The 18,598-nt window shown below is 52.7% G+C and overlaps 3 protein-coding genes across 3 annotated transcripts; 1 reads left to right on the top strand and 2 right to left on the bottom strand.

The window, feature by feature from the left end:
- Positions 1 to 971: 971 nt before the first annotated feature.
- B0T26DRAFT_709448 (uncharacterized protein) lies at positions 972 to 1,314 on the bottom strand. The gene has a single exon (XM_060441930.1). It carries the CDS (start codon positions 1,280 to 1,282, stop codon positions 1,073 to 1,075), a length of 210 nt encoding a protein of 69 aa, XP_060296089.1. The 5' UTR covers positions 1,283 to 1,314; the 3' UTR covers positions 972 to 1,072.
- A 9,134-nt stretch (positions 1,315 to 10,448) lies between these two features.
- B0T26DRAFT_775457 (uncharacterized protein) lies at positions 10,449 to 10,950 on the top strand (the record flags this gene model as incomplete). Its single annotated transcript, XM_060446594.1, has 1 exon — positions 10,449 to 10,950. The coding sequence occupies exon 1, from the start codon at positions 10,612 to 10,614 to the stop codon at positions 10,948 to 10,950; it is 339 nt and encodes a 112-aa protein (XP_060296090.1). The 5' UTR covers positions 10,449 to 10,611.
- A 5,836-nt stretch (positions 10,951 to 16,786) lies between these two features.
- B0T26DRAFT_646271 (kinase-like domain-containing protein) lies at positions 16,787 to 17,605 on the bottom strand (the record flags this gene model as incomplete). The annotated part of the gene is made up of 1 exon (XM_060437794.1): positions 16,787 to 17,605. The coding sequence occupies one exon, from the start codon at positions 17,603 to 17,605 to the stop codon at positions 16,787 to 16,789; it is 819 nt and encodes a 272-aa protein (XP_060296091.1).
- Between the last annotated feature and the right edge of the window lie 993 nt (positions 17,606 to 18,598).

Below are 18,598 nucleotides of genomic sequence, written 5' to 3' on the forward strand. Positions count from 1 at the left end.
GCATATGAGTGCAAAGAATGTGTATTGCTTGCTTGAAGAACCAAGCAAGCGCTATCTAAGACCGTGGCTACGGCTGTTGTATGTATCTACAACAAAGAGCCAATCAAGGGTGTCCCACTGTCCCGAGGTCCGATCCTGGGCCCTCGGCCGCTTGCTCCATGTCCCGGAGTCCCGAATACAAGTGCTCGGCATCCTGGGACACTCCTGATTGGTCATCTCAAATAGCGTGTGCCCCACTCCCGTGTAAACTTTAGAGATTCGTAATAGTCTGGACTCCGGTAAATAAAAAGAGTCGCTCACTCCGACAATTAAGATCGCGGTCGGGAGCCTTGTCTCTGAGACTCAAAGTGGCCGAAAATGAGGGTATACAGGAGTCAAAAATGGGGCTCCAGAGGTACACCGAATAAAAATGCGGCGTCTTATCTCTTATCTTGATTAAAACGGATTCCGTGTCGAGTTTAGCTGATAGAATGCCGTTTTTAGAAACGCCCATTACTCCGTCTCGCATAGGCACGTAAAATGGAATGCACCCAATTAAAACGGTACGGAATATACCATGAATAGAGCTCTTAGCGGTACCATGCAGACTCTTGTAGCCGATATTTACCCAATTCCGCCGAAGCTCCCCTGCTAGCGTCGATAGCTTCCTCTTTTCCTTCCTTGGCTTTTAGATTCTCCGAATATAGTACAGACCGAAATCAGTGTCCACGATTTCAATGTTCAAACTTTCTCCGCACGGGCCATTTTGTCCTGGCTGTGGGTTACACAGTACATCGCAGGTCGCTTTATGCCGAAACAAATCAGCTCCAAAACTTGCTGGAGCCGGGAGCCGGAAGCTTGGGGGATCGAAAATGCATTGACTGCTTTCGGCGCTTGGCTCGCGCGCCACCACGTGCGAACAAGTCCTGCAACGACCGATTAATCAAATACAAGGTCACAAGGCGCAAACTAACTCACTAATTGCATACCTTATCTACAATACTGTCTAGTACATACTATACGTATCACTCGTCTCATAAGAAAAAGTTAGAAGAATCCTCCAGATACGTACAAAGGAATAATAAAGCCCACCCTAGCTACTCCACTTTGCAACGGTGGCCAAAGACGATAGCGTTTCGGGATGCTTTTGGCCAAGAACCCGCCGCTGAGCCTGGGTACAATCCTCCATCAGAGCTAAAGCATTAGCGTGTCGACCTTGACTTTTCCAAGTAAAAGCGAGGTTGGCCATGCTCGACAGCGTATCTGGGTGATTGGCCCCGAGCTTGGTCTTGCGAGTCTCCATCACCTGCACAAACAGCTTCTCGGCCTCCTCCCACCGGCCCTGGTTCCAAAATGTCGACGCTAGGTTGGCCATGCTCGTCAGCGTAGAAGGGTGATCGGCCCCGAGCTTGGTCTTTCTCGTCTCTATCACCTGCACAAACAGCTTCTCGGCCTCCTCCCACCGGCCCTGGTTCCTGTATGTCGACGCTAGGTTGGCCATGCTCGTCAGCGTAGAAGGGTGATCGGCCCCGAGCTTGTTCTTGCGAGTCTCCATCACCTGCACAAACAGCTTCTCGGCCTCCTCCCACCGGCCCTGGCTCCTGTATGTTGACGCTAGGTTGGCCATACTCGTCAGCGTATCTGGGTGATTGGCCCCGAGCTTGGTCTTGCGAGTCTCCATCACCTGCACCTCTAGCTTCTCGGCCTCGTCCCACCGGCCCTGGTTCCAAAATGTCGACGCTAGGTTGGCCATGCTCATCAGCGTATCTGGGTGATCGGCCCCGAGCTTGGTCTTGCTTGTCTCCATCACCTGCACCTCTAGCTTCTCGGCCTCCTCCCACCGGCCCTGGTTCCTGTATGTCGACGCTAGGTTGGCCATGCTCGTCAGCGTATCTGGGTGATTGGCCCCGAGCTTGGTCTTGCTTGTCTCCATCACCTGCACCTCTAGCTTCTCGGCCTCCTCCCACCGGCCCTGGTTCCTGTATGTCGACGCTAGGTTGGCCATGCTCGTCAGCGTAGAAGGGTGATCGGCCCCGAGCTTGGTCTTGCTCGTCTCCATCACCTGCAAAAACAGCTTCTCGGCCTCCTCCCACCGGCCCTGGCTCCAAAATGTCGACGCTAGGTTGGCCATACTCGTCAGCGTATCTGGGTGATCGGCCCCGAGCTTGGTCTTGCTTGTCTCCACCACCTGCACCTCTAGCTTCTCGGCCTCCTCCCACCGGCCCTGGTTACTGTATGTTGACGCTAGGTTGGCCATGCTCGTCAGCGTAGAAGGGTGATCGGCCCCGAGCTTGGTCTTGCTTGTCTCCATCACCTGCACAAACAGCTTCTCGGCCTCCTCCCACCGGCCCTGGCTCCAAAATGTCGACGCTAGGTTGGCCATACTCGTCAGCGTATCTGGGTGATTGGCCCCGAGCTTGGTCTTGCGAGTCTCCATCACCTGCACGTCTAGCTTCTCAGCCTCCTCCCACCGGCCTTGGTCCAACAGGACCGTTGCAAATAATAACATACTATCTAAAGTCTTCTTATCGTCTTTTCCTAACGTCTTCTCACGGCTCCTTTGGGCCTTGCCTATCATCCGTTCTGCCACCTTATACCTGCCTTGCGACCACGCATACCACCCTCCGTTATACATAAGACTTGCCCACTCCTCTATGCTCTCTTCGGCTGGTCGCTGATCTATAGCCGCTTCAACATGGGCAAAGAGCTGCCGGCACGTCGCCCAATTATCGTAGTCTCCCGTAGGAAACGCCGTAGCTATCCGCTTAATAAATTGCTGCCTGAACTTGTCTTGTAGCCCGTCCGACTCCAGCCACCTCCGCGTCGATAGCTGTACGAGCCCGTGTATCTCAAATGCACTACCGTCCTCGTCGACGGTTATAAGACAGAAGTCTCTTAGCATGGCCACATCTTCCTCAAACCTCCCACCCTCGTCACCACTACTACCACTACCAGACTCAGATCCTGAATCCTCTGATGCGGCAAGGTGCGTTACTTGCTGAATAGTTTTGACATCGACGGGCCTAAGAAGTGACAGAGAAATGCCTTGTCGATCGAAGAAGCTCATAAGCGAGAGAAGGTCGGCTGCAGAAGGTCTCCGCGAGCGGATGTATTTGAAGGAGATCTCCCAGGTGGTGGAGATAGCATTTGATGCCCCACCATCCCGCCGTAGATCACCCGCGTCGTATTTGAGAAGCTGAGCCCGCTTGAGCTCGCACTTGCGGAACTCGGCCAGGTACTTGGTGATCGAGCTCATCGGTAACCTTGCCTGGATGTATGCCGCCGCTTGGCTGATGGCAAGAGGAATAAGGTCGAGCGCTTGTACTAGATCTTTGGCTGCGTCCATATCTGAGAGCGGGTCTAGTTTTTTCTCTAGGAGAAGAAGTGCATCACCCAACGCCATCGGCCCAACCTCGATGTTCTTGTGGCTCCCGGTAAGCCCAAATGCCAGGTCTTTGCTACGCGTCGTGATAAGGATAGACCCGTTCCGGCTCTGTGGAAGGTAGCTCACTAACGGTTTTCCTTCGCGGCCGCCGTTTGCCGCGTAGAACACGTCTCGGTCGTCGGCGCTATCAAGGATGATGATCCATTTGCCGTTCCGTTCGTTAGACAACCAGCCGTACACAAGTTGTGGGATGTCGGCTTTGGTTTGGTTGCGGCCGGGTAGCTTGACGGCGTCGGCAATCGTCCTGAACCCCTCCTCGATACGCGCCTGCGTGCTAGCGTAGACCCAAAATATCCATGTGTCGGGCTGCCCCGTGGCGATTCGGTGAGCGAACTCGATGGCAAGCTGCGATTTGCCAACGCCACCCAGGCCCACAAGGGCCATACGAGCGGCGGGCTTAGAACATCGCTGGTCGATTTGGTCGAGAATGTCTCCACGGTTGACAAAATCGGGGTCGCGGGAGAATGGGATAGTCGCGGAGGGGGGTGGTGGAGTTTCGGCTCGTTATGTAGAAGCGTCAGCGTGGGCTGGGCAGGCACGGACAGCGCTAGCGTTACCTGGCGGGAGATGGATCTCTGCGTTGACTGTCCCGTAGTTCTGCCCCACCTGCTGGCCCCGGTTTCCGGCCCCGAAAGACATAGATTGCATCATATGCCGTTGGAAGGTTGCTTAAGAGTTGATTCTCGATGGCGACGATTGCTGAAGAGACGATTCTCGATGGTGACGAAGCAGGAATACCCCGACTTGTTGGAAAACACGGCACAAAAGTGGACCAAAGTTTTTGGGCAGATGCAATGCACTGATTGTGTGTAGTGTCTAAAAGGTAGGTCCCTGGGGACATGCCAGCAGGGGACTCCATTTTACCCACAAAAAGAGGGGTTGCCTTGGGCTAGGCCCATTCCGTTGGCCTGTATTGACCTAAGCCTGCCTGGGCGCAATTGGCTGTATCAAAATAGAGGCTTTTTTCCAACAGTTTGCCAGTCAAGCTAATGTTTTTGAGTGCTGACATGCCGCATGGGTTGTCTCGAGTCATCACCAGCACCAGATTGCAGTAGAGAGTCGCCACCAGGGCTAACCCAAGTTTCGATATAAGCCAGTGGTATATAACGAGAATGATCTTGATTACCGAACTCCCGAACCTACCTATAGCAGCCGCGGCGCGAGTCCGGCCCCGCATGATCAGCCGCAGAGAAGCAGACCGGGGCTGCCAGTGCTCCAACTAGTCAACTGGAACCCCAGCCTGCCATCTAACGAATCCTCGCCCATATGCATCCACTACTCCATTGAGTGGAAAATGCTATTAAAGAAAGGAAGACTGTTGAGGCTTACAGAGCGGCTCTACTCCGCTCAGAATTTTGAAGCAAGGTCTCTTTCGAAGAATGGGGTCAAGTGAGGGATTGTGAGAGAAGGCAGGCGGACCAAGGTGGTCACAATGAAGGTAACAAGAAGTGCGAGCAATGACTGGTATTGGGATAAGACTTCAACCTGGCCCTCGCAAAGGAAGGGGGCGAGGGCCACTTATTTATATACATGCTCAGGGGCTCATTCCTGCGTGTGCTTGTGAAAGCTTGTGGGTTGTGGCGCCTTAGCGTGGCTTAGTGGCTTGTGCCAGCGGGCAGTGGCCTGGCCAGTTGGTGCTCTTCCTTTACAGTACTCGAAGTGCCCATGCCGGGTTCTGAAGGCTGTCTTCCATTCGTCTCCCTCCTTAATCCTGATATGGCCAAACGCAAAAGGCAAATCAAGCTTCGTGAACCACTCTACCCCGGATAACCGGTCTCACACCTCGGTGATTAACGGGAGTAGGTAGCGGTTTTTGATCATCTCCTCGTTTAGTGAACGGTAATCTACAACCATGCGTAGTTTCCGGTGCTTCTTTAGTACGAAGACCACTAGGTACGCTACTGGTGACCGTGAACGCCTAATGAAGCCTTTTGTTAGGTTCTCATCCAGGTATTCCTTCATTGCCTCATCTTACTGTGGGGTTATATGGTAGATCTTGTGTTTCTTGAGCTTCTCGCCCTCCTTGAGATTGATCTCGTGGTCAAATGGAGTATATGGCGGTAATTCGTCTCTCATCTTTTCTCTGAAAATGTCGTATTTGAGGTATTCGTGTGGTACGCCCTCGAACTCATCCGGTTTCTTGGTCGAGTCGTCCTCATCTGGCTCGCTAGCGTGAATGAGCATGAAGAACCTCTCTAGGTCCTCGAACTCATCTCCTAGCTCAGTCGACCGTTGTTGATCCCTACGTTGGCCTGCAAGGCAATCTTGGCTCTTCCCTTTAACTCTGGGTTGCCCTTCGTCGTTTCTCTGACGGCTTGCTCCTCGAGTTCGGCGTCCCGAGCCTCGGCTTTCTTTCTGGCGGCTGGTAAGGTACTTCTCGCCTTTCTTCCACCAAACGTCGGGGTTGTATTCTTCAATCCAAGGGTCTCCTAGTAGAATATCGATCTGCTTGCTCAGAGGTAGGATATCGAAGACAACGTTAAGTGATTGTCCATCGACCTTGATCAAGAGTTCCTGGGTTTCTCTCTCACAATGCCCCCGTTATGCTTCATGAGTTCTCCGTCGAAGGTCCGTAGCACTACCGGCAATTTCTTCTTCCTCCACGGGACTCGAAGTCGTTTGGCGAGGTCTTCCGAAATAATATTCCGATCACTCCCATTGTCGACTTTCGCTGGGAGCGTAACTGGCTCCTGAGGTTTCTTCGACCTCCATTCGCACTGGGCCTGAATGTGTAGCCCACGTGGGAAATTCTTCTCCGCTTCGACTCTGCCGACGACCTGCTCGCCCGAGTGAGGTTGGGTTTGAGGGCTTCTGGCGGATCCGACTGTAGGGCGCCTCTGGTCCCCGGTATCGATCCGTATAGGCGTTGGGGTTACTCGACGTCTCCGGGCCTGCTGGAGGCCCGCAAGCCGTTTCCCAAATGCTCACGTAGCTGCCGCTATTTGTAGCACTGTAGTCTCTCTTCTCTAGTGTTTCTCAGGGCTGACCAGGGGTCGTGCTCAAGTCTGCTGAGCTGCTGGAACTCTTCTAAGAGCTCCTGAGGGTTTCCTTCGGCGATTTGGGCGCGCTTTTCTCGTTTTCTAGCGACCCGCCGGTATTTCTGCTCGATCCTCCGTAGGTGGTAGTGACGCGTTCTGTTATAGTCCACTAGCTTCTGCCTCTGATGGATGGCACAGTCGATATTCTCGCAAGATCTCCAACTGGCCTTGCCTTCCCGGCGGTCCTTGGACGAAAGGGGTTCTATCAGGACTTCTGGCTCCTGATCGTCTTCCGAGATCGTAATGACTCGCGTCTGCCAAGTGGGTACGTGCCTATACACCCTAACCACTGCTTCTTCGGGTGCCCTAGCCGGGAAATGGTTGTACTGCCACTTCGGTGCGAAATGAGCGCGGCATGTGTCGTAAATGCAGCTCACCCAATCCATTTCTTCGTGTTCCGGGTGTTCGGGGTCGAGCTGGTGTGCGTCTCCCACCTCTTCTTCATGGTCGGCGACATCCAGAATGGCTCTTCTAACTCGGGTAGATCCCGCCGGTCTTCGTACGCGGCAAATCTCCTCTCGTTCTTCCAGTCCGATCCAGCTCTCAACCGGAGCTAGCTCGTCTCGTTCTCTGGTTTCCTCGTTGAGTTCTCCCAGGCTGTTGGCCCTCTGCCAGGCGACATAGGCTAGCTCGTCTAGGGCGTTCTGTCGCCCCTGAGCCGACAGGGTATCGTTGTCGAGCAAGGTGATCATCTGGTCCCGTCTCTCCCGAAGTACTTCTAGACCTTGCCTAATGCTCTGGACTTCCCGTCGTGAGAGGTACTCTCCAACTCTTGACTCAGAAAGTGTGTTGCTATCGGCTGAAAGGTCATCGTCGCTGACGCTTCTCCCTTCTAGCGGAATGAATGGGCTTGGTCCGGCGTGCCGGGGCATTCCCGGTGCTGGCAGGGCTGCCAGTCCCTAGGCTGTTATAATCCCGTAGGCAAGCGCTCCAGTAGTATAGTCTGGTACGCCCTCGTCTTCATCGCTATCTTCCAGTACTATTCCAACGGTCTGAGCGTCGTTAAAACGGGTCTTCCGTTCCTGTGGAGGTCTTCCTAGGCCCTGCTTCTTGGGCTGTCGGCATTCTCTTGCCCAGTGGCCTGTCTTGCCATAGTTATTCCAAGTGTCGTTCTTCTTATTACGTGGCGGCCGTTATCCCTAGCCTCGATTGCTGGACTGCGTCTGAGAGAGCGCGCCGACGCTCTCGTCCAACGGTCCTGAGTATGTGCCATATGAGGTGCTCGGAGTGTGCCTCTTCTTCTTGTCGTTAGGCTTATTCCGAATCGGCGTATAGGCATATCTATCACGGCTCAGTCAACGTAAGGAGACAGGGCTGCAGTAATCATTGCTGAATTCGTAGAATCTAAAGATGAAGAAGGAAGCTATGGCAGAGACCGCGCAGGACGCGGGGAAATAGGTGGTTGTGGACCACGTGCCACGTCATGCACGGGCCATTCCGTGACAATATCCCCGTTTCTCTTTCTACCACTGGAACCATTTGTCGTCAATCTTGATGGCCGTAGTGAATATACTTCTATAGCGTATCGGGACGATCCTCCTTGTAGAATTCGTCCTTCACCGGGTCCTTCAGCCCGTCATAGAAGGCCGTCTATAAGGTACTTATGGTCCAGTCTAATATTGCAGCGAGGGCCTGGAACTCAGTAGCGTAGTAGGCCATATCCTTGGTCTATCTGAGCGCCAGGATGCGTTCTTCCGTCTGGCGCTGCTTTTTGGGGTCGCCGAAGTACTACTCCATCTTTTTCAGTAGGACGAACGCCCCTCCTCCGCCCGCCATGAAGGCGTACGTTTTAAAAATAGGGTCTTCATTCCTAATGGCCTTCCCAATGGGTTACCACTAATCAGCCGCCACTCCTGTGAGTAGTCCAGCTACGAAGATGATCTCATCTGCTACTTCCGGGAACTGGTCATCGTAAAAGGTGACATAATCTTCGACTTGTCCTCCCCAGGCCTCAAAGGTGGCCTTGTTGCCGTCAAAACTTGGAGGCATTGGGATCTTCGCCTTCTAGGTCTTGAGAGCCCTCACGTGCTTCTCAAGCTTGGCAATCTGCGTGTTGGCCTCCTCCAAGGCTGCGATCCGCGCGTTAGCGGTCTTGATGCCTGATTGAGCGAGGGAGCGCCAAGACAAGGCCATATGACTGGCACGTGTAATTTAAGTACATAGGTACATAGGGAAGCGGGGCTTACCCTGACGCGGTTAGACCGCGTCTGCCCCACCAAAGGACCACATTAAGGTCCTCGGCAGGGCAGTGCTCCCGAGCTTCCTCCCTCGATCATCAATTTACCTACCTTTTCACGAATAGCCTACCGCATTCCGTGATCTAGGCGACGATCACCCTTCAGGTCTGCAGAGCAGCCTCGAGTGCCAGTTCGTTAGCGGTGGGGGGAACCACCGCCTGAGTCGACGTGCTGGCCATGACACTCTCCGCGTGGGTGTCTTCTAGTATAAGGGGTTCCAACTATTATGCAAGAACGCTGGCAACTCCGTCACTGACGTGTTCTTCCGTGTCGGCGTCTCTAATGTCGGTGTCTTTAGGTAATACTGAACCCGCTTTACTACTGCTGTCGCTCTCGTCCTCGTCCTCGCTGGGCGGTATAGGGTCTTCTTCTGACTGGTCGTCTAGCAAGACCGGGTCTTGCTCAGGCGTAGCCAAGTTGTCGTTGTGCAATGAGCGCTCTGTTCGGTTAGTACCAGGGAGAGAAGTGGGTAACGTGTTACAAACCACTCGACTGTTAGGGTCGTCCGTCTGTAAGAGAGCACAGGCTCTGCAAGGTTGGGTGGGTATGGTAACAATGAAGAATGAACAAAGGGCAAGCTCCTATCGCACGGTAATCACAGTCAATCTGGAATGCTGTGCAAAGTGTATGCACACAATGTGTTACGGCACGGCCGAACTATGGTCCGTGGTGCCGTAACCATGCAATGAGACTGCAAGCCCCACTTGCAGCCCTATTCCTGATTGGGGCTAGTACGGGGTCAGCTGCATGGAGGGGTCTACGGTGGTGGCCGTGACACCTAACACCACAAAACTAACGCCTGCACAACTCGCAGGCTTCTTCTTTTTCCTTTCTCTTCTTTAGTTTAGTTACGAATTCAGCCATCATCTACTTGTAGCCGTGCCTCTTGTATTTGCCTGCTTTCACACAATGAATGTAATTGCTTACTTGAGAGGTCAAGCAAGAGCTATCTAGAATCGTAGACACGGTTGTCGTATATATCTAAGTGATGTAACCAATAAGGGAGCTGCTCTGTCTCTCAATGCAGAGCAACAGAGCACGCCGCTCTGTGCTCCAGCTTACAGAGCAATTGTGGGGCACGTCTGCTCTGTTCTCTACGCAACAGAGCAACTGTGGGGACATGCCCCTCCATCAACGGGATTGGCCGGGGCGGGCCCTGCCGCCCCTGACCTGCTACTGAGCTCGGTATTGATGGCCTTGATATTGGCGATGGATTTTTTATAGTTGCTCAGGCCTCCGATTATGGTGAGGTCCCCGTAGTGGAGCACGACATCGACCTTGCCGGGGAGCGACGCTGGGTCGGGGAAGGTATCGTCGTGCGTATCTGAAAGAATGAGGAAGGTAGTCGCCATTATGTTGGGTAGTATTATTTTTCAAATGCGGGCGTGCCGACTTGAACTAGGTAATTGTTGGACTCACCAGGTACCGGTACTGGAAACAACAGGGCGTGCTGCACGCCGAAAGCTGGTGGTTCAAGTGATGGTCATTGTTGTCTATGTCTATCTAGAAGAAAGAGGTGGCCGTAGGCCACTTATATGGAATCTGGGACTCCTACGCCTCTACCGCCGCCTATGTGGCTGGTGAATGCGTTGCTACAGCTACCTCTATGTGGCTGGAATGCGCGTTGTTCTAACAGTAATGTAGGTGTTATAGTTTAGGGAAGAACCTTGCCTCGGAATTTGGAAGCAATCAAGCTAACCTAGGTTTTAAAGTTAGACTACAGTTGCAGAATGGGTTTCGGGAATAAAGTGTGATCTTTCAACTCTCTTTTCAGCATTCCTTCGACTTTTTCATTCTGATGGGGTAATGCGAAGATGGCCTGCTGAATCTCCGTAGGCAGCATGGTGAGAAACAGGTCGGGCTACTATCTTATTGAAGCTAGGGTTTATCGTCTCTAAGAGGCCTGACGGTGATGATGACGTTGACTAGTAAGAGTTCGCTGATCCCGACGGGGGTGAGCCTGTTTGGTGCCATCGGCGGCGCAGCGACGGCTGTAGTAGCAATGACGCCAAGCGACGAAAAAGATGTGCCGCCGCCACGGCCACCACTGGAATGCTACTGGCGCAACGACACGATTGAGCCTAAAAGAATACTGGTAAGGACACCCGTGAAAAAAGAAGTCTCAAAAACATACAACACTAGGGATTCGCTGGTGGTCACCCACCCAACTACTAGTCTAGCGATTAGTGGCTTATCTATGGGAGAGCGGACGGGATCCCGAGTTTTCCACCATCTATGGCCGTATGTATAAGAGATTGGTGTAAACGGGCTAGACATCTTGACTGTAACGGGTCTTTAGAGAGTCTGTCTCGTAGCACTGAAAGTAACGAATGAAGGGATATGCAGGGATATGCAGGTATGTGACTTGACAATGTGGCTCAAAAGTGGCTCAAAAGTGGGCGACAAATTGCGTCCCCTGCTGTGGCCTGTATTGAATCCTAGTACCAGCGGTCATATTATCTTCGGGCGTTTATACGAGTTGGGGGTAAATAGGTACTCAAGACCTACATGGAAAGGGGGAGAAGGTCGGGGGCCATAAACACCGAGTTGCAAAACACGGAGAGGATACGGAAATGTTATTCTCGACTATATTGTTGGTAGAATCGTTGACGCAGAACATCATTTTCTCGAGGACAACCTGGATGCCCAGGAACTGAAGGGGAAGCCAGCCACTCTGGGTTTTGTCGGAAGAAGCCGCGTCACGTAATCCGGCTGGCCATTTCCGGCCACTTAACGAACAAAGACTTCTTTTTCCTCATTAGCAGGGCACCTGCCCTTTCTTCCTTCTTTTACTTCGGGGGAACGCAAGCACTCTTTTGCCTGCAATCAATGCAGTGTTGTATGTGACAGGTTTCACTGAAAGACGACCCTCCGTCTTGTGCGCCACAACGACGGCGAGTACCTCTTCGTACCCCAATTTGACCTTCTTACCCCAATTTGACATTCTTGAACGTAAGTTTGAACTTCGCGCTGATAACCTGACCCATTCAATGCCTTTTCGGTTTTCAAGAAGTTATAGCGTGTTTTCAGATCCAACATGGTCGTGGGCGTCTTGCCTGTTTTCCCGCTGAAGCACTGAAAGAACACTCGCCTTGCTGCCTGGACAATATGGTGTGCAGTGATTTCTTACGCCTAAGCTCGCTAATTCAGCATCTCGCTACATCCACTCCTTTCCTTTTGAAAAGCGGCGAAGCTCGTCTCCCACCATCCAGCGCAACCTCCACACGCCCGCCCTCCGTCGATAACATCCTTAGATGAATGATAATGCCGTCCTGCGCGGTATCTAGTATCGTTGAAACCCCTGCACCCCTCCCCCGGTTAATGTGGAGCTTGAAAATGCCTCCCTCCAAATTCCAGCCTGGTAGCTTCCTCGATCCTGTCGATTCACACATCACGTCATAGTCTTTCCGGGACTTGGAATTTGGATCAAACCAACTCCAACCCGCCAGTGTTGTTGCTTCTTTCTCGTTTCTTCGCCCCCAATTTACCCAGTCTGAACTAGACCAGCACCACTTGTGTAACATCCGGCCTCGGCGTCTTTCGCCGACGTACATGCCCGAGCCCCTTCCTCCCGTTTCTTTCCTTTTTCCTGGTCTAGAGTCTTCGCTATCCTTGTGACCCATTTACTCTTTGGGAGGCATAAGTACTTCTAGTGGCAGCTTCTATAGTTCCCTCCTTCCTCTTCTTTTTCGGCCCCGGCGTTTTGGTTATACTCCGAGCTTCCACTGAATTCTTCTTTCTGCTGGGTGCATGACGTGTCCTCGCCTCAACAATCGCACTGCCCACTCCTAAGTAGGTAGATACTCTCCCTTCCAACTTCCCGCTCAAAGAGTCACCACAGACCTACCGTATGGCCGAGTTATCCATGTCAACACTTGAAAGCACTGCTCGAGACGGCAGCAGCGTCTCCCGGGCTCACTGCTATCCAGGCCTGCGCGAAATTACGAATGGTGCAGTCGTCTTCGGCATGGACGCCACCTAATACTTCATTTTTGATGGTTCCATATTCAGCGCCTTCCCGGGTTGTATTTACTGCTCAATGCCGATGTCTTTCAAAATTTTGCTGTCTAACTAATCAGCCAGCTGTTACGGTGTGCTGATGCACCCACCAGCAGACAGAACAGATGCATCCTGTCAGCTCCTTCCCTGCCTACATTTGGATTCTGAAGGCCACAGCGTGGCCGTACGTAACTGCCCTGCACCTCATCTCCCGTAGCTTCCATTGCCTATCGATCGAGGACTCGAGGTTGAAGACGCACTCTTATCTTCCCTTCCGGTCAACAGTGTGGGTCCGCCTTCTTCTCCCTCTTAGGTTCTTGTCCTCACGCCCCACACCTTTTTCAATTACCTTCCTCTTCAAAAACTTGAACCCTTCACCTACCAGTCTTCGCCTCGGCCGTCCCTCCCTTACTTCACCTCAAGTCTATGCCTGCCTTACCCGCAGGACCAGGTATCTTTTCTTTTATCTTCGTTCCTTGCAGCGGTAGGCACCACGACGCATTTCTTCCCAGACATTTGATCGATCTACTCCTCAATTTCTCTTCCGTCTTCCCGCCTTCTCAGCCAGCTTAGAATTTCTCCAGGAACATTCACCGCGCTAAAGTTTCTAGCGTAGGGAAGCTAACGAGGCAGAATACAGGTCGTAGCCTCCATGTCACAATATTGGGATTAGTGAGCAAGAAAGTTCTAGAAGCTGCTATGTGATTCTTCGCCACCAGCTTTTGCCACTATTCATAACTATAAAGAGAGACTTTTGGCCCTGCCAAAGGAAACAAGAGATTAGACCTTTTCAGACAATTCAAGCCTTATCTCCCTGCATCAAATGCTTCATTTCCGTTGCCCTGTAAATGCGCGTGACACTCAATCATCTCGCTCCCTTCTGACGGCCGGCTTCAATACCTTTGGCATCGCTCATTCACGGGTAAGTTTGTGTTTCATATTCATGTTCTCCCTCTTCTATCAATCCACTCTTCGCGTTGCCCACAAGTCTCCCTCGGAGACGCCGGTCCTGACTCGTAATCAAACCTACAGAACACCTGGCAAGAAGCGATATGGGCCGCGACATCTCCTAGAATGAGTTCACGCCTCCTTCAAATCCCTTCTATCTGGCCGACCGGGGCAAGATCACAAGGGTGTTTGAGAAGAAGAAGGAGGAAGTGCTCCCGTCCGCGGCCTCTTGGGTTTGAACTCTCCCGAAGCGAACTTTCCTGCAGTGCCCTCTGGTTTCTTTTGTCGCAACATCGCCGAGTAAGTAGGCTTTTGTCACGCTAGTTCGCAACCCATTCTCGCCGACCCCATGGTCTGCCGCTTGGTGAGTTTCCCGGCGAAAGACGTCGCCTAGATTGCGACATCGCTAACACGGCCCAAGTTTTTGATCACGCCTGAGATCTTCCGAAACGGCAGCAGCTTCCTATTCTTGAGCTCACATTTCTAACTGTTCGGATTTGTTCTTTGTCTGTGGATTTTATATCAACATCACCTTGGTACAACTTGACACCATGTCGTGGTTCGTGCTACACCGAGACGGCCTAAGAAACCTTCCCTTCGCAACGGTGGAAGTCTTCGAGAATGTAAGTTGACCATTGCGCTTCCCCAAAACACACCACACGCAAACTACATGATGAAAACCCTACGTATTGTCATCCTTAGGCGGAAAGACTGGCGGAGAATGGTGCAGGCCCCAAATAGGCTTTGCAGGATTCCGAGCCTAAATGTGTCGACTTTAATCTTCTCTCTGATCGTTTCTCACTCAACCATACACTTTCATGCTCAATGTCGTGGACACTGCTGACGTGGAAAAGCTGTTCTAGAAATGTTAACATCTGGCGTCAATTTGTTGGCGAGAATGGCGCTCGACGCCTTGCCCGCCTCCCGTGATGGATTTCAGCTCGGCGACTTTCTTGCGGGCCGACTACTGGCAACATCTTCCCTGCGGCCGCAGATGGACCCATTTCACAGACCATCATCGATTCCCCGTTGTAGATAGCCTACGGTTCCTCGCCGAGCAATGGAATCCCAATTCCACCTCTTCAATACAATCATGACGGCAGTCCTGGTCTGAGTGAGATCAAGTTCGCATTTCTCCCACCCATCCCACAACCGGTGCAATCGCGTTTGTGTGGCTGGGACTCCTGCAATTCTCCTCGACCCTCCGGGTTTGGCCATATCTCGTCGCTGTGAATCTTCTGTTACCTCGTTTGGCTCTCCACCTCCGTTTCCCAGTGCCTCCAGTCATTTGGCACACCGATCCATCTCACGCCCGGTGCCCTTGCCTTGCTCTCCCCGGGGACTCTGTCAGTTCATTCAGCCTTCCGGGCCCCATCATCAGTACCACGTTGTTGGGACCCCTCTATCACTTGTTCCAGCCGTGTCATCACGCCAGCTCAGCTATCATCTCCTCTTCGTTGTTCATGTCGCAACTTCACTGACGGAGCGCTGCTAACACGCTGCCTACATGGCCACTGCGGATGTAGTCATCGACAAAGATCTTTGCGGGTTGGTTGTTCAGTGCTTTGTTTTTCGAGTTGCAGCCATAAACAAGTCGCCCAGAGCAGCAGGTAACCGGTATCTGTTCTTTCTGCCGGTGTAGCGGTAGCCTATTCAAGATTCACGCCCGGGTCGATGGAACTCTATACTGAAGCATCTCAAAAACACCACCGTCAGGGTCGCTTCGACTTCCGTTCAAAAAGAAAAACAAAATAAGAAGAAAAACGGAAGCCGGTGTCGACATTGCTTCATCGTGCTTCCATCACTGCACTAGAGATTCCTCAAAACATGCCACGGCCCTTCTCTTTCCGGCCAGGGTGGGTGGTCGGGAGTCGGTTACGGAACGGCCACCTCTCCTCTCTCGCCAGACAACCCCCCCTCAGGTCATTTGTTCTGGGTGGAGTGATCAGGTCATGCGCGGTAGCGATAGAGAGGTGGTTGAAAGTTGGTCGTGTCGCGGACGGCAGCATCGTAGCCTTTGTTGACACTCCTCCCTCGGCCACTTCCGTCGCTAGCCTGATCGCCTCCACCTAGAACGATGGTCGAGAGGTCTGGGTGAGAGAGGAGAGGGGCTCGCAGAGATCCGTCTATCCTGAAGACGGCCGGGTTTATGCAGACCTTTGATAGCCTGAAGACCGGGTCCCCGGGGGCACTTGGGGCAGGGCGATGGAAGCTACTACGCTAAATTTCACATCCCTCCCTGCTCCTCCTTGCTCGAACGATGAGGAACTTGACCCCCTTACATGTTGCTGTTGTTGCTGTTGGCGGCGGCGTTGTTTTGGCGTGGTGGTGGTGAGCAGCTGAAGAGCAGAAATTTCATGTAAGCTGCATAATATCTTGACGTGTTCCATTCAGGGTGCAAGGTGATGTGTGCAAGGTGATTCGCATGATCCATTTCATTCTTGTGATGGGAGCCTCTCAGTCTACATGCCTTTCTCAATATACTTGTCAGATCTGTTCTCCCTGTCAAGGAAATGAACGACAAGTGCGATACCGGACCTCTTACCAGAAGACGGGCGGGATCACTGCCTTGTACGGAGTAGGTTGGTGAAGAAAAACTAAACGCAATCGAACTAAATTAAATTGGGTCAGGGTGGAAGTAGGTATGTAGACCCCTTGTTGCTCTGGCCCCCTGAGCCCCTGATCATCAGCACTGAGCAACCCATGCCACTCGTTTAACAACTCCCCGGACCTTTTGTCCCTTCTGTGCGCCGTTTTCTGTGCGCCGTTTGCTCACAGGGCTCCGTAGGCTGGTTGATGCAGTCTCTGCCCTCAAACCACCCTCTGGTCGTTAATTAGTCGGACTCGGCATTGGATTCCCGCATCTTTGCGGCTATTCGCTCTCTGGCTTCGTTACCCAGCCTCCGGCCTGCCTCGAAAAATTCCCGACCTTCTTGTATAGCTAAACTGCGGGGCCCGAACTCGGGGTTGTCGATCCGGGTGCGCAGCCGATCCAGCGCGGCGAGGTCGCGCGACTTTCTGGACGTCGGATGGGCGCCCATGGGCCCGTTGAAGTACGTCTCGGGGACCATGTCCAGGGGGTCGTTGCCCCAACACGAGTGTCTGAACGATGAGTTGCCTGAATTAGCCAAAGTTTCGTTCTAGTTTTCTTTCTTCTTTGGTGAACCGAAAAGGAAAAGAACGCACATTGAGCAGAGCATCATCTCTTCGCCATCCGGCAAGGCGGAGTTGAAGTCGATGAGCGTCGGAGTAGTCCCGTCGGGGCTGACCATGACGTTGGTGGGCTGGATGTCGTTGTGGGCGAGGCTGACGACGTCGTGCAGGTAGGTGACGGCCGAGGTCAGGGCCTTGAAGAAGGCCCTTCGGTTCTTAATCTTCTTGCCGGCTTTGAGGTGGTTCTGGATAGTGTCGCCGGGCACGCGGCCGAGCATGATGCCCGTGACGCGGCCGCGACGCATGCGGCAGCCGTGGTAGCGCACGATGTTGGGGTGCGGGTCGCAGCGCGCGAGATGCTCCAGGGCCTTGATCTCGTGGGCGAACCATATGGCGACCTGGTCGGGCCTGTTGACGGCGGCGGCGCGCTCGGCGTCGTAGCCGGCCAGCCACGGGCGCTTCAGGTAGTAGACGGCCGGGTCGGGCTCCGTGTCGTACGAGTCGTGCACCGTCACGCCCGTCCGCTCGAAGAACCACGGGATGGGCAGCTGGGGGAAGATGTTCTCGCTGGGCGCCCGCGTGAGCGCGGCGCGGATCTGCTCAATGTTGTGTGTCGACGCCGGGCCCGGCAGCAACTCGGTTATATACAGCGCGTCGTCCTCCCGCACCGACCCCAGCTCCCACCGATGGTACTTAGCCCCGGCCAAGGTGCCCGTGTCATCGTATTTCACGACATCGTTGCATTCGACCTCGTCCTTGCTTCTAAGTTGAAACCCAGTGTCAGTTCCAGCGTCAGAGTTGGACATATTTGCGGCAGAGGAATTGGTAAAGAATGGGGTGTGTGTGTTTGTGTCTATGTAGAGAGAGAGAGAGAGAGAAAGAGAGATAAATGAAGAGGAAAAAAGTGGTCTACTTGGCTGTCAGCCGAGAGTTTACCTTTTGGGTGTACTGTGGGTGTCGAACAAAGTCGGAGCAAGCGACCCGCGTTGGCGTGGCCGGAAATAGAAGTGCCTCTCTGCGTGCCGTGGGCCAGGCTCTGACAATTCTAGGGGCATCTGATACATCATAATGAACAAAGAAAGCTTAAATAGGACAGCTCAAGACACAAAGGGGCTTTGCTTCTGGTGAGTTTCCACCTTGCACTGAAGAGTCCGGGCCAGCTAATCGTGGCAAGAAACACAAAGTCTCACGGGACAAAGAAAAAAGAACAGATTACCTATGAAATATCGTATTCGTATTTTGATGTGTGCGTGGTGATGGGTATGGGCCATTTCGGTTGTGAGACAAATCTAGCTGTGGAGTTCGTTCCTTAAGCAAGCCTTGTTACGAAATATAATATCATATTGGTATTTATTACTGGGTGTCTATCTTAGATCGTTAGTCACTCCTCTCCCCCTGAAACTAGACAGCCTATGACACTAGATAGTTTCACGTTTTGGTAAAGTTCGACTTCTCACCCCAGATTCCCAGTCATGCTAGTCAGAGCGATAGACACACAGTTTCAGAGAGCAAAGAAAAGTGATAGACTACCTGTCCCATATCAAATACCATATTAGAATATGGAGCCATGTGGCCATCTTGCGTAACCAGTCACTCTTCCTCCACTAATCATCACGTATAACCCCGTTTCATTGCCCCTGGTTGTTCTCTGCGTTGCTCTCGGATTCCAATCATTGGCCTTGTCCGATTCATGTCTGACTCGGCATGGCTGAGAACGAGGCTGATTGGTGAATCGATTATATCCACTTCAGAGCACCATACAACGAAACAACCCTCGCCCCCAAAGTATAAAGTCCAGC

The sequence above is a fragment of the Lasiosphaeria miniovina genome (genome assembly GCF_030549165.1).
Source record: "Lasiosphaeria miniovina strain SMH2392-1A chromosome Unknown B0T26scaffold_4, whole genome shotgun sequence".
In the NCBI taxonomy this organism is placed as follows: domain Eukaryota; kingdom Fungi; phylum Ascomycota; class Sordariomycetes; order Sordariales; family Lasiosphaeriaceae; genus Lasiosphaeria; species Lasiosphaeria miniovina.